Raw genomic sequence first — 14,434 nt, forward strand, 5'->3', positions numbered from 1 at the left:
CCAGGAAGACCAGCTTTCTGACCCAAAAGAAGAGGACTGGGGGGAAAATCAGTAAATGTGGGACTAAGAAGAATCCACATGTAGTTCCTGTGTCAGTTTTAGTAGGAGTCTGATTCAGAGGCACATCAAAATTGGGTCTCCCTATAGTTACTGACAGAGTAGAGCTAATTTCACAGTCAGTAATGAATCTTGAGTAAAACACACGTAAATGCAGGATATACATTCAGACATTTGCTTGGAACCAGAGGAAAATGAGGGTCAAGAGCCATGCTGGAATAGGAGAGGCTACAATGACTAATAACTCAACCAAAGACTTAATAAGTAGCAAGAAAATCATGCAGAAGATCACAAACAATACAATGCTTTGTAGGCTATAAAGATTAAGTATTGTCCCAATATAGCATGTGTGTTTTTCCTTCTTACCTTCTCCATTTCAGAAAAAAAGACAGCAGAAGGTAAACAGAGCTCCCTAGAGTCTGCCTTGAAGGCAGAGGTCATTGCTTTGAAAGAAGAAAATGTGACTTTGCATGGAAGAGTGGCCACTTTGGAGAAGCTGCTTGAAAGTACAGAGAAGCAAAGAAAGGATGTATTGGTGAGACTAGCAGATGGTTGGTAAAGTCAATAGTATATCAGATTGAGAGTAGTATTATCCCAATCATTTGGAGGCACCTAGTTAGGAATTTAGTTTTCCTTGGATTTGTAGCCCATTTTAGGAAGCACAAGGTATGCAAATATTGCTTTTGTCATGGTGCAGTATCCGAATGCTATCTCTTCTAGCTACAGAACTCTGTTTTTTGTTACTGTTAATATATCTTTACAACCTTTTTCATTCTTCCAGCTTCCTCAGATGTATTTAAGCATGGGAACTAAAAGTTCTGGATAAGCCAGGGATGTATAGTAAACATAAGTTCTTATGAAAGAAACCAAGAAAGAATATAATAAGTCTGACAAAATAATCAATCACTAATACAATAAATAGTTACAGAAGTATCTCAGTGGTGGATAATCTTTTATTATCATCATTCTGGTTAATAATTAACTTCCCATAACTAGCCAAACAGAATTGTTTGATATGTGTATTTCTCTGTACTTATTTAATTATCTTGTCCATCTGGCAGACATATTACCTATCCCCTTAGAAATGTTTCAGAAGTTATGATCAGAAATGTTGACCATGCTTGAAAATGATTGTTTCAGCAGACATCTAATTTGAAAGATTGGTGACCAGTTTATTTTTCTACACAATGCTTATTTTCAAAGTAACGCTTTTTCCTACCAAAATACAGATGACATAGTAAAAGCACAATTTTTCTAGTTAGCAAGGGAAGTTTAGATGATGTTGTAGTTTAGTGAACATCAAGAGCTGCTTAGACACCATGCCTGGTGAGAATAAAAAGTTGCAGTCCATTTTGGCATGGAGCTATTGCCATGACTAACTTTGACCAATTATCTGTATTTCAGAATGAACGAGATACTCTACTTATGGCTAAGGAGAAGCTGGGATGGGAGCTGAACCTTCTTCGGGAATCAGTCACAGCCTCTGCGATTCAGGTGAATGCCATGGAAAAGATGAATCAGTCTTTGGAGCAGGAGCTTCAAGCAACTCTCTCAACCCTCAAAATTAAACATGAAGAAGCAGAGACTCAACAGAGCAAGCTTTTGACACTGGAACAAGAGGCAGAAGTGCGAAAAAGTTTGCAAGAAAATCTGGATAATCTGACTCTCAATTTAGCAAAGAGACACGAAGAAATAAAATCACAGTTACAACAGATTAGGGATCTTGAAAACCACAGAGAAATGCAAAAAGCTGCTATAGATCATCTTACTAAAGATTTAGAAAAGAAAGGTCAAGAAACTGATTCTCAGGAAAAACAGATTGAAGAATTGGAAAAGCAGAATAAAATGCAGAAGGCCACTCTAGAGAGACTAAGTTTAGATCTAGAAGAGACTCTTCAAACAATGCAAGCTCAACAAGAAAAGATCCAGAAGCTTGAGGAACTAACACAAAGCCAAAGAACTGTGATAGAAAGCCTAACTCTAAATCTTGAAGAAAAAGTCAAAGAAATTAAAACCAAGGAGGAAAAAATCCAGATTCTGGAAGATAGTGAATTGTCACAAATTGGAACTTTGTTGAAAGAAATGGGTGAACTGAAAACACAGTTGATTGAAAAAGACTGGGAACTTGCATCTCAAAAGCAGCTACTTCAAGTTCAGGACGAACAGGAAAAAAAACAGGTAAATACTCTTCATAAAAGTCTAGAACACATGAAGGCTGTTCTTAGCAACAAAGAAAGGGAGTTGGAATGCCAGAGAGAACAGATTTTGAATTTCCAGCAATGTGAGGCTCAGAGGGAGGGGCATCTCCATGAAGTGTCTGAGAAACTAAAACAGATGACATTTGCTCTGACCCAGAGAGATCAAGAGCTTGAGTCACAAAAGCAGCAAATAAGAGAGATGGAAGGAGAAATAAAAACAGAATTAAAGGCTCTTCATGAACTTCTAGCAAAAACACGGAGAACCTTGAAGGAAAAAGACACAGAGCTGGAACTCCAAAAGAAACTTGAAGAAGAAGTGGAAAGGCAGTTAAAAATTCTACTTGGAGATGTTAAATACAGCACATTAGTGCTAAAAGAGAGAGATGGTGTTGGTGAATTTCAAGAAAAAAAGGAACTTGAGCTGCATGAAACAACTCTTCAGATGTTGGAACATCTCAAAGTGATATTTAGGGAGAGAGAGCAAAAAATTGAGTCCCTGAAGGAGCAACATGAGAAACACAAGGAAGAGATGGAAAGGCAAGTAAAGGAACTGCAAGCAGATCTTGAGCAGGCTTTGAGAAGTGGAGACGGGCAGCTAGAATCTTTAAAGGAGAAGAATCATCAGCTTCAGCAACAAGAGGAAGAAGCTGTGGCACAAACAAAATGTATCCTGGAGAAATTGGAGCACACCAGGTCTTATTTGCAAGACAGAGACCAGGAGATAGAATCTTTACAAAGACATATCAAAGAGCTCTCAAGACAGAAAGAACATGAAAAGAATAATGTCAAAAGATTTCAACAGGAACTAGCCAGAATTAATCAATTAATTAAAGAGAAGGAAGAGGAGCTTCTTAAACAGTCAGAACAAATTAGCATGTACCAGCTTAAAGTAGAAGAGAAAGAGGCAGAACTGCAAGCATGCCAGATGCAAGGACGACATCTGGAAGGCCTAATTAAAGAGCAAGAACAAGAGAGAGAGTTTCTGAAGCAGCAAAACAAACATGAGCAGGTGGACATTCACCATCTTCAGCTTATGATGGTTGAAAAACATCAAATAGAAAGAGAGGAGTTTCTAAAAGACCAGGAAGAAAGGAAGAAGGAGATGAAAGCTCTACATGAGAGAGCACTAAAGCAACTAAAAGATGAGATTAAAGAGCTGCAGGAGAACATACAGCATCTCCAGTATATGCTGAAGAAAAAGGATGATGATGATAAATGGCAGAGTGAGAAAGTCAAGCAGCTGGAAGAGATAATTGGAAATAAAGAGAAGGAATTGTTAACCTGTAGTGAACACCTGAAGCAAATAGTTTCTGCTCTGAGATTGCAGGACAGTGAGGAGGACAGTGTGCAAAGCCATATCAAAAAACTCCAGATGTGGAAAGAAGAGGAAGCAGCCAAGAGCAAGATTCTTCAAGAAAAAGATCAGCAGTTGGAATGGCAAAAAGTGAAAATTCAGCATTTGGAAGATGATAAAAGAGTAAAGAATCAGGAATTGGATCGTGTGACAGCCATTCTGAAACAGACAGAGAGTGAAGAGATAGAATGGAGAGAAAAAGCTCAGAAATTTGGTCTGTCCCTGGCCCAGAGTGAGGAAGCTCTGAGTGTCCTGAGGAAGGAAATGGCTATTGTCCAGACCATGGTTTCAGAAAGAGATAAAGACAGGCTTCATCTCCAGGTGGGTATTTTGATGGTTCCATTTCAAAAGCCTGAAAGTTGTTGTGATGTGAACAGTTCAGAACACTGACTAGTCCTTACCCTCAGAGCCATATTCTTGTTTACAAATAGTTTTTGTATACATGAAACTCTGAAATGGCACAGTGTTTTTGTTTAGGAGATGTGAATACAGGTTGAGCCTCCTTATTTGCTGGGTTCCTTCCAAGCACTCAAGTGGATGGCAAAAAACGCAGTATAGCAAATCAATTTAAAAAACAAAGTTTTTTTGCTCCAGTGATTTAAAAACAGCCTTGGCGACCTTTGTGATGTAAGATAAGAGTCATTAAGAATACAATCCATCAATCAGTCCTCCTCCAAGCACTTAGAAATAAAGGCCCTTCTCTCAGCCCCTCCCTTCACCAATGCAAAGTGATCGCCTTTCTTTCATGTGCTCAGGGGGAAGGGAGGGGGTCACCTGGAGAGAGAAGGATGGATGGATTGTCAGCCAGGTGCCCTGTCTCTCTCATTAAGGAGGCTATTGCTAAAGGACTGTTCAGTTTTTTAAACTGATTTTAAAGGGATACATTTTTCCCCTTCTCCAGGGATCAGCACATTCCTTCTCATTTGCAGGGGCCATTTGTGTTGAGTCAAATCTGTGTATAAAAAATCTGTGTATAAATAGGCTGGACCTGTAGATGCAAAGTACTTACATGAATGATTGGTACTGTTTATTGATCAGGAGCAGTTGGATACAGCATTCAGGGCACTGCAGGAAGAGAGACTTGTAAAATCTCTGACAGGAGACGTGGATCTGCTACCCAGAGAAAATGATATGTCAGACATGTGGCAAAAAGGAGATGGAGAGGTAAGATCACAAAGGATAGGAAGAATAGTGTACTAGAAGAGCACTGGAACTATGTGATGTAGAAAAGAGTTTTGGAGTCTCTCCCAGCTTGCATGTCTAGAACACATTGCATTATGTACATCATTAGAACCAAATAGTTAGTGTTTTCCTTATTTCCCAATGTGGGAGCCATGGGGGCAGCAAACCATGTTCCTCAAAATTGGGGTTGGTGGGACTTTAACCCTTTGGTCCCCACTATGGTTCTGATCCAGATGCTGTGGCTATTTGCTCTGGGAGAAAAGCTTCAATTGGCAACAATGATTCCAGTCTCAAGTTTCCTCATCTTTATGGTCCCTGCTTACCTTGCACTGTTTTTTGTATCATGCAGGCTGTGAAAAGAGATGAAGGGCTGCCATGGGTGGCCCAAAGGAGGCACTTGTATAAACGCTTGGAGCTTCTGCAGCAAGCTGTTGTCAGGCTGGAGAATGAAAAACTTGGTCTGGAGCAGCATAATACCCAACTTAGAAATATACTAGAACAGGTGAGTTTACCTGTAAGGGAAAGCAAATAAATAAAAATAGCATTGCTTTCTCTTCCTTCCACCAAGTTCCTGATCTAACCCTAGCAGTGTTCTTATATACACTATCAAAGTCATTGTTTTCTGAATCTTCCAGCACAGACTTGTATTGCTACACTGTTTTAATGCTTTAATGTTTTATGTTCCCCATCCCCTGATTTTTCACATACAAGCTCTGTCTTCAAAGGTTCAGTGTTGTCTTGAAGACTAGTGCCCAATGTAACTTAGCATTTTCAGACAAGGACTCAGAATGGATCATTCTCCTGCTTACCCCTTTGTCCTGAGTTTGCTTAGTGTCATATTGCATTGCTTTCCCTCCCTTCATGTCTTGAGTGCAGGTGGAATGTGAACGGAGGAGGCTGAAAAGAAGTTGTGTAGACCTTTCTCTGAACTCTCCCAGACTCTCCCAGGTTGAATCTGGCCCCCCCAAAGGTTCATCCCTTTCAAAGGTATAAATTTTTGCATACTCACTTCAGGCCATCTAGTTTGTCATTCTTGATAGAATTTAAGAATTTTTTTCTTCTAGTTATGTGCATTCTAATCCTACTAGTTAGTATATAAATTAATGTTTGCACATCCTGGCTTCAGTTGTCATTAAATAAATAGGAGGAACATTTGAGCTATACAAATGCTTGGCAAGCATTAAGAGTTGTAGGAAACATGAGGTAACACTATAAATGATGCTTTTCCTGCCCAGTATAGTAGGCTTTTAATTCAGGATTTTTTTTCTCTCTCTCTAGGAAGAAACACTTATCCTATATAAGGAACTGGCAGAATTACAAAAACAGGTGGGTAGTTCACATCCAGGTCACACTGAAGCTTGCAACACTGTCTTCTTCTTCCCTTACATCTCCAGACTGGCTGAGCAGCTATCAAAGTTAAGTCATTTAGGGCGCAATCCTAACCCCTTATGTCAGTGCTTTCCAGCACTGACATAAGGGCAATGCAGCTGTGAGGTAAGGGAACAAACATTCTTTTACTTTGAGGAGGCCTCCCTGAGTGCCCCCAACTGCAGGATGCAGCACACGTCCTATTGGCACTGCTATGCCAGTGCTGGAAAGCTGTCCCTGCACTGGCTCAAAGTGTTACAGATGTGCCATAAGACATGCCTGCAACAACTCATAAATCAGCAGTGCCACTGGGAGGGTCTGTGATGACCCCCACATTGGGAGCTCCGGCCTCCTATACAAAGAGGTAAGGTGGTTTAGGGGTGTGGGGCATTTCTGAGCGGGGGAGGGCAGAATGGGGGTGGATTGGGCTGGAAGGGGGCAATATCGACAGTGGCCTCCTCTGCCATAGTCTAACTCCCTTCCCGGGCCACCCAGTGTTACACCAGGCTTCCCAAATTTGAACCAGCTAAATAGCTGGTGCCCTGTAGCAGCCCCATAGGGTCACTGGGGCTAGAAACAGGATAGGGGGGAAAATATCCACTTACTCCGAGGAGAACTCCAGCTGCCTCCTAACCTGCGCTGGATACATGCCCATGACAAGTGGACATCAGGAAAGTCTTGTGTGATTATTATTTTAAAGTAGTATTGTCCCTTCTTTACTTTCAGCTTATGGCATATCGTATGATTCTAGGGTTGTCCTTGAATGATATTGAATGTATACACATAACTTGCTATGTAAACCTTGAAAGGGGATCATGGTATTTACTAATAATAAAGTGTACTCTATAAGTACAACCAGAAGGGGCCAAGGGGCTTCTGGTTGAGAACCAAAACTCTGGGAAACAATATGTTAGTTCTTGATGTTGTCTTCTCTCTCTTTAGGTGTGTGGTCTACAAAAGCAACTGTCACTGGAGCGGAAGCAGAAGCAGGATTATATTGACTGCTGTGCCAAAACAAACCAAGAGCTTTCAGGTTTACATCAAGAGCTCTCACTTTCTTTAGCTACTGTGGCCAGGGAGCCTGAGGCTACTGTTCTAGAATCAGAGACCCGCAAGCTCGATGAAACCTTGAACCACAGCTTGGCATTGGGAGCTGTGGGTTGGGATGGTCTTTTATCTGTTAACTCCCCAATGAGCTCAACACCCAAAATAATCCAACAGAAGGGTTATAGGTAACATGGAAAAAATGGCAGGAGCTTAGTGTTCTGTAGAAGTAGCAAGACGGCATCAGGGATAGGGCACTGGGCAAGGGCCAATGCCCCTCAGAAGGATCACCTGAAAAGACCAACCTATGAACCCTTGGTACCAGTGAAACCTGTGGTGCAAGTTGCCTGAGAGACTTGTGTCACTGCTGCACTGGTTATTTACAACTATATTTGACAGTTTTCCCCAAAGATTCTTGCATAACTGCATAACTTCTAGGGAATTGTCATTTTGACCAGAGCAGGAGGATAGGGGAGAGCAGGAGGCATTGCTGTTGTTCACTGCCTGTAAGCATTGGGGTGTATGAAGACCCAGGTTGCCATGAGGGCCCAGTGCATGGCTTTGCTTCAGCTTCTTCCAGCAACCTGGGGCTTGCATTGAGAAGCCTGGTGAGTTCTGAGACTAACAGGATACTAGTCAAAATCTGTGACTAACAGAATAGATCTGAAAGATAATTTTGGTCTTTGAGAATGTTGACTTGAAACTGAAGTTAGAAATAAATCCAGTGATTAGATGTACTGGAGTATTCCTTTCAGTCAGCTGCCCTTGACTCCATGGACCCATCCTGCCTAATCTATCTTTCAGAATGTAATTCCACACTTTTTGGAACTGATGAAGAAGGCAATATGAATACAGGCTGTGAAATAAGAGCAGCTAATTGGTTTAATATTAAGTGACTGAAGATGTGTATCATGAAGATCAGGCCAGGACGTGAGAAACCAGAGTTTTGCTCTGCCCATGCAATCTTAAAGATGAGAATGACTTTACTACTGAACTTCTGATGGAAAGAACAGAAGTTAATCACAGAAACTGGAGCTGTAAGGGAGGCTGAACTCACTGAAAATGTTTCTACCAGAGTTTTGCATAGTGATCCAAGATGAAACTGGACAGGTGCTAGGGAGATGAGTCCTGACCAAAAGAAGTATTAACTTCAGTTGAATTTCTCAGTATTCTTACTGAATACAGTAATAGTGTTTCTGTTTCATAATGGATGCCTTCCTTATCTTGTTCTGAACTGTTTGGCGCCAACTCATTTTAGAAGGTTTCCAAAAGTTATTTTTTATATTTTGTACTAAAGAATTTTCTTAATATTTATAATAAATATATTCAACTTAATATTTCTCATTGCTTTTGCCTCAATATTCTTTTCAGATTTCTTTTGGTTAAACACTGTGTGTTTTTCTCTTGTGCACTTGCAATTCAGTTCCTATTTTGTAGCTTTTTAGTTACTCAGTGAAGAAACTGTATTTTCTATGTTGATTCTAACCCTGACATGTATAGGAATAAATTTGTATTGTTGGGGCTCTAATAACAAAAAGAGTAATAACCTCTAGGAAATATGTGTCTGTTTCTTACTCTGCTTCTCTATTGTAATCAGTTTTTCAACAAATCCTGATGGCTGCTCTGGTGGTTGTGGTGTTCATTTCTGGCATAAGAGTTTGTCCAAGCTATCTACAATAAAGCTTCCCTATATCTTCTGCCATTGCTTCATCAGCATCGATCCAGTTTCTAGAGGATGTGAGGCGGATGTGGAAAAGGAGACAACTAAGGGCTCAATCCTATCCAGCTTTCCAGCACTAATGTAACTTTACCAACAGGGTGTGCACTGCATTCTGTGGTGTAGCCATCACAGAGGCCTCTTCAACCCAAGGGAGCATTTGTTCCCTTATCTCATGGCTGCATTGCATCAGTGCTGGAAAGTTGGCTACAATCAAGCTCTAAGATGTCTAGTGGTTTGGTTTTGCAGGGCAGAGCTGGTTTATGCAGTTATCCCTTGTCTTGCATGCATATGGCTTGTGCAAATTCAATTACACATAGTCAGCAAAAAAAAAAAAACCACTCCAGAGAAAAAGTTTAAACAGTAAAGATGACCACACTTTCTTAATATGTACCTGAGAATGAAGCTGTTTTTTCCTCTGTCCCTACACATCTCTTGCAATTTTTAAAGGGATAATACGGTATGTATTTTCCAAACATAAGAGATTTTCAATGTAATATTGAGTATATATGATTTTAGCTTTACACACTGACTCTGGAACATAACCTTTATGTAAGATGAGGAGTGGAGATATTTACTGCCAATGTTGAGCTGTTTCTAGTGGGATATTATAGCACAATCCTGTGCATGTCTACTCAGAAGTAAGTCCCATTAAGTTCAGTGGGACTTACTCCCAGGAAAGTGTGTATAGGATTGCAGCCTTAGAGCAAAATCCTTTCCAATTTTCCAGCACTGGTACAGTCATGCCAACGGGGCATGTGCTGTATCCTGCAGTAGGGGAATAATCATGGAGCCCTTCTCCAGGTCAGGGAACATTTGTTCCTTTTCCTCAGGGCTGCAGTGCAGTTGTACCAGCACTGGAAAGTTGGATAGGATTGGGCCCTGAGTCTATTGCAAGAAAGATAGCAGAGTGATAGTCCAATCCCTGGCAAGCAGCTTCGGCAGCACTGAAAACAGCTGCCGTCGGATCCTGTGTACCATGGGCTACCTCAGGAGCAGGGGACTTTTGTCCCCTTCTCCCAGGTAAGGGAAGTAGCCCTGCCAAGCCCCACATGAATGGACAAGATCCAGTGGAGCAGAGCTCCACCAGACCTGACCTCCCTCCCTCCCCATTATGCCTCCCGCCCACCCTTTCCCTGCCTCCCTGTCAGGTCTCCTCCCTGCCCTCTCTCCACATTCTGCCTGCCTCCCCCTCCCCGCCTACCCTCCACCCTGTGCCACAGCTCGGTGGTCCATGCGCAGTGGAACCTGGGCACCTGCCCAGCGTTAGTCCAGTGCCAGCCAGCACTGGACTAGCAAGGGTGCTCACCCAGCAGTAAGGCTCATCAGGATTGGGCTCTCAAAAACTAACCAATTTTAGCATAGGCATGAACTTTCATAGACGCATTCTTTGCACATGATGAAGTAGAATAGATTGTAGTTCATTAAAACTTATTCTGTAATAGGTTTTTCTTTTTCTGGGGACAGTATGTATGCTAGGGGTCAGCAACTGGAGTCTCCTGGTTCCAAGCAGGCCCCTTAAACGGATGCTGTTAGGATTGGCTTGCTTGACTGGGAATTATTTGTAGAAGTACTAGTAGACCCTGTTTGAGGGGTGCATGACCTCTCTGTTTCTGTCTTTATGCAAAAATAGTTTATTGCATTTCTCTAGTACTACAGTTGTTAACAGAAAGTGACAGATGTTGGGCAGGGGAGGGGGGTATAACTTACCCTGCAGCGTACATTGTTAAGCACTATTTAATAACACAGGGCTACAAAATTGAAGGTCAGAAAAGTTTTTCCCAAACTTTATGGTGGTTTGATATGAATTTGGGGTGCTGATTCAAAAAATGGCATCCGTTTTGCCCTATCACATCTAGTTTTGGAGATATAGTATAGCCTCATTAGTGAATGGTTCAAGCAGCTTCCTCATGAGGAAGCCATGGTTGGGACTTCATGAGGCTTCATGACGAAGCCGCACATTGGGATGACACCAAACTTTTCCTAGTGGTGAAGACCAGAAGTGATTGTGAGGAGCTCCAGAAGGATCTCTCCAGACTGGCAGAATGGGCAACAAAATGGCAGATGCGCTTCAATGTCAGTAAGTGTAAAGTCATGCACATTGGGGCAAAAAATCAAAACTTTAGATATAGGCTGATGGGTTCTGAGCTGTCTGTGACAGTTCAGGAGAGAGATCTTGGGGTGGTGGTGGACAGGTCGATGAAAGTGTCGACCCAATGTGCGGCAGCAGTGAAGAAGGCCAATTCTATGCTTGGGATCATTAGGAAAGGTATTGAGAACAAAATGGCTAATATTATAATGCCGTTGTACAAATCTATGGTAAGGCCACACCTGGAGCATTGTGTCCAGTTCTGGTCGCTGCATCTCAAAAAAGACATAGTGGAAATGGAAAAGGTGCAAAAGAGAGCGACAAAAATTATTGCTGGGCTGGGGCACCTTCCTTATGAGGAAAGGCTACAGCGTATGGGCTTCAGCCTAGAAAAGAGATGCCTGAGGGGGGACATGATTGAGACATAGAAAATTATGCAGGGGATGGACAGAGTGTATAGGGAGATGCTCTTTACACTCTCACATAACACCAGAACCAGGGGACATCCACTAAAATTGAGTGTTGGGAGAGTTAGAACAGACAAGAGAAAATATTTCTTTACTCAGTGTGTGGTTGGTCTGTGGAACTCCTTGCCACAGGATGTGGTGATGGCATCTGGCCTGGACACCTTTAAAAGGGGATTGGACAAGTTTCTGGAGGAAAAATCCATTACGGGGTACAAGCCATGATGTGTATGCGCAACCTCCTGATTTTAGAAATGGGCTATGTTAGAGGCAAGGGAGGGCACCAGGATGAGGTCTCTTGGTGTCTGGTGTGCTCCCTGGGGCATTTGGTGGGCCGCTGTGAGATACAGGAAGCTGGACTAGATGGGCCTATGGCCTGATCCAGTGGGGCTGTTCTTATGGCACTTCTTACATTTTTATTGCTCCTCCTCCGCTTGAACAGTGGTGGCCATAAACTACTCTCTCTCCCTGCCCTCACGATGTGGGGACAGTAGCATCCTATTGCCTGTGTTGCCAAGCTGTCTTCGAGCCCAACCCTATGCATGTCTACTCAGAAGTAAGTTCCATTAGAGTCAATGGGGCTTGCTCCCAGGACAGTGCAGCCTCAGAGTCCAATCCATGCCTGTCTACTCAGAAGTAAGTTCATTAGCGTCAATGGGGCTTGCTCCCAGGAAAGTGGCCAGGCTCAGAGCTTCTGCCAGCAGCAGCCCTGCTCCCCTCCCTTGAGTTCCGCTCTAAGAGACTCTCCCATTGGAAGGAGGGGGCGGGGCTGGGGGGCCGGAAGTCGCTCGCTGCTTCCGTGCCGGCGGGGGGGGGGAGGCGCTGTCATGGAGGCGCTCTGGAGGCTGAAGCGCTTCGACGCGTTTCCGAAGACTCTGGAGGACTTTCGGGTCAAGACCTGTGGGGGCGCCCTGGGTGAGGGGGCCGGGGAGTGCGGGGGGTGTCTGGGGGCGGGGCTGCGGCGTGTGGCCTCTGGGCGGTCAGCCTCAGAGTGTGGGGGAGAGGAGAGGAGTCGAGGGGAGGGCTGGTTGGCCCCCCCCTCGCCGCATGCTGGCCACAGCTTGTGTTCTCCATGACTGGGAAGCGGGCCACCCACTTGCAGAGCATCCCGCCTGAGGGAACCACTGTCCTGCTCTCTTTTGGGTGGCTCCTTCTCTTGGGGCTCATTCAGACGTGCACTTACTCTGTTGAGGCAAGAGACGAGTCTGCACGTGTGAACCCGCTTCCTCAGAAGGGAACCAAAGTGGGTGCACCCTTAACAACTCTTCTGTATGGCACTTCCACCTCCGGTACCACTGGGGGTACCTACACCACTGGTTGAGAAACACTGTTCTAGGACAGTGGTTTTCAATCAGTGTGCCACAAGTGACCCACAGGTGTGCCACTGGGTTATTTGGGGGGGGGGAGTCCGGTGGCATAGCTGGAGGGGGGTTGGAGCACTCAGGCTGGCAGGGGGCCTCAGCGAGGCGGGCAAGCGGCCCCTCCCTTCGGAGCCATTCCCGGAGGGGGGAGCAAAACAGAGCCGTATGGGAATGGCTCCGAAGGGAGGGGCCGCTTGCCCGCCTCACTGAGGTCCCCTGCCAGCCTGAGTGCTCCAACCCCCCTCCAGCTATGCCACCGGGTGGGTCATTTGTTAGTAGTGCCACTGTGGGATGTGTACGCCCCCACCTGCAATATAGTGTGCCTTGTCAGTTGTCAATAGAGTGATGGTGTGCCTACACTACACTACAGTGCAGGTGGGGGGGCTCACATCCCCCCAATGGCACTACTAACAAATGACCCCCCCCCATCCAGTGGCACATCTGTGGCACAACACCTTGTCAGAGTGCCTTGAGATGAAAAATGTTGAAAATCACTGTTCTAGGGGGTTGCAGAGCAATTGCATGATCTCGGGGCCTCTGAGAGGAATTTATCAGGGGGTATGAAGGTTATTTTGGGCCCCTTTGCGAAGTGGGGGGGGGAAACAGGGGGGAGGGTGGTGATGGGTGAGCAGAATGTTGGGGGAGAAGGGTAGAGACAGCTGGGAAAGTCTTTGGAGCCCAGGTCTACCCACCCATGTGGCATTGGCAGCTAGGTACAGTAACCAAAAACCAAACACGCTCGTAAGTCTCTCTAAAATCTTTTAAACATAGAAAATCATGCAGAAAATTAGCATTGTCATATTTAGGCTCACACAGAATGGAAAGTGTCCTGTGCGTACCAAAACTTGCATCTGCAGCAGCTGTAGTCTTGCAGCTGTGTTCCTGAGCTCCTGTACACTCTGTTGTGGTAAGCTGATCCACAAGCCAAAGAGCTACTGTAGCAGTCCAGTTTCCTCCCAGATTTGACACTGTGTTAAGGAGTGTCATGTATGCATTGCTCAGCCCAGCATATATGACTTGGCAGTAGCTGCAGCCACACACTTATGGTAGTATCTCCATCATCCCATGTGGGCAACAAGTCTGAGTAGATAGGAAAATGGTAGATCCCAGGAAACTTATGAGCCCCCTCCTTTGAGCCCTTTTTTGGGGGCCCTGGGCCCTCTTTTTGACCCTGGGCCCAGGTACAAATTACCCCCTTTATTCCCCTCTCCCAGGTAGGTCTCCTGTGTAGGTCTTATGTGCTGCCTGGTTACCAATATTTTAAAGAGACGCAGGTTCTTCTAGGGCAGCATTTCTCAACATTTGTATTCCGCCGTACCACGTCATGTGGTCCTCCTATTCGAAGTACCACCAGAAATAACTGACAGTGTTGTTGTTGCCAGTTATTTCTGACTCAGGAGGCCAGACAACGCAACAAACCCAGGGTGGGCAGGAGGGCTTTTTCAAGCATAGAAAAGTATGCTTTGGAGCCTCCTATTACTGTGTCACTGTTCTAGGGTAGTGTTTCTCAATCAGTAGTACAGGTGCTACTTGAGGTGCTGTCTGGTCGTACTCCCAGGACCCACAGACACCCACCGCCCAGCAGTGAAGCCAGCAATGC

General features: G+C 44.3%; 2 protein-coding genes across 3 annotated transcripts in view; both read left to right on the forward strand.

The window, feature by feature from the left end:
• The window catches only part of CEP250 (centrosomal protein 250), a 51,843-nt gene extending 43,389 nt beyond the window's left edge, over positions 1 to 8,454 (forward strand). Inside the window, exons 27-33 of the mRNA XM_066624369.1 lie at positions 438 to 592; positions 1,462 to 3,930; positions 4,648 to 4,773; positions 5,141 to 5,293; positions 5,668 to 5,778; positions 6,070 to 6,117; positions 7,102 to 8,454. Of these exons, the coding sequence (XP_066480466.1) occupies positions 438 to 592; positions 1,462 to 3,930; positions 4,648 to 4,773; positions 5,141 to 5,293; positions 5,668 to 5,778; positions 6,070 to 6,117; positions 7,102 to 7,395 (3,356 nt within the window). The 3' untranslated portion in view covers positions 7,396 to 8,454. The remainder of the gene's footprint in view (positions 1 to 437; positions 593 to 1,461; positions 3,931 to 4,647; positions 4,774 to 5,140; positions 5,294 to 5,667; positions 5,779 to 6,069; positions 6,118 to 7,101) is intronic.
• Positions 8,455 to 12,289: 3,835 nt separating this feature from the next.
• The window catches only part of ERGIC3 (ERGIC and golgi 3), a 28,087-nt gene continuing 25,942 nt past the window's right edge, over positions 12,290 to 14,434 (forward strand). For both annotated transcript variants that reach the window (XM_066623935.1, XM_066623936.1), the window contains exon 1: positions 12,290 to 12,388. In XM_066623935.1, the coding sequence (XP_066480032.1) occupies positions 12,301 to 12,388 (88 nt within the window). In that variant the 5' untranslated portion in view covers positions 12,290 to 12,300. The remainder of the gene's footprint in view (positions 12,389 to 14,434) is intronic.

The sequence above is a fragment of the Tiliqua scincoides genome, chromosome 4 (genome assembly GCF_035046505.1).
Source record: "Tiliqua scincoides isolate rTilSci1 chromosome 4, rTilSci1.hap2, whole genome shotgun sequence".
Lineage (NCBI taxonomy): Eukaryota > Metazoa > Chordata > Lepidosauria > Squamata > Scincidae > Tiliqua > Tiliqua scincoides.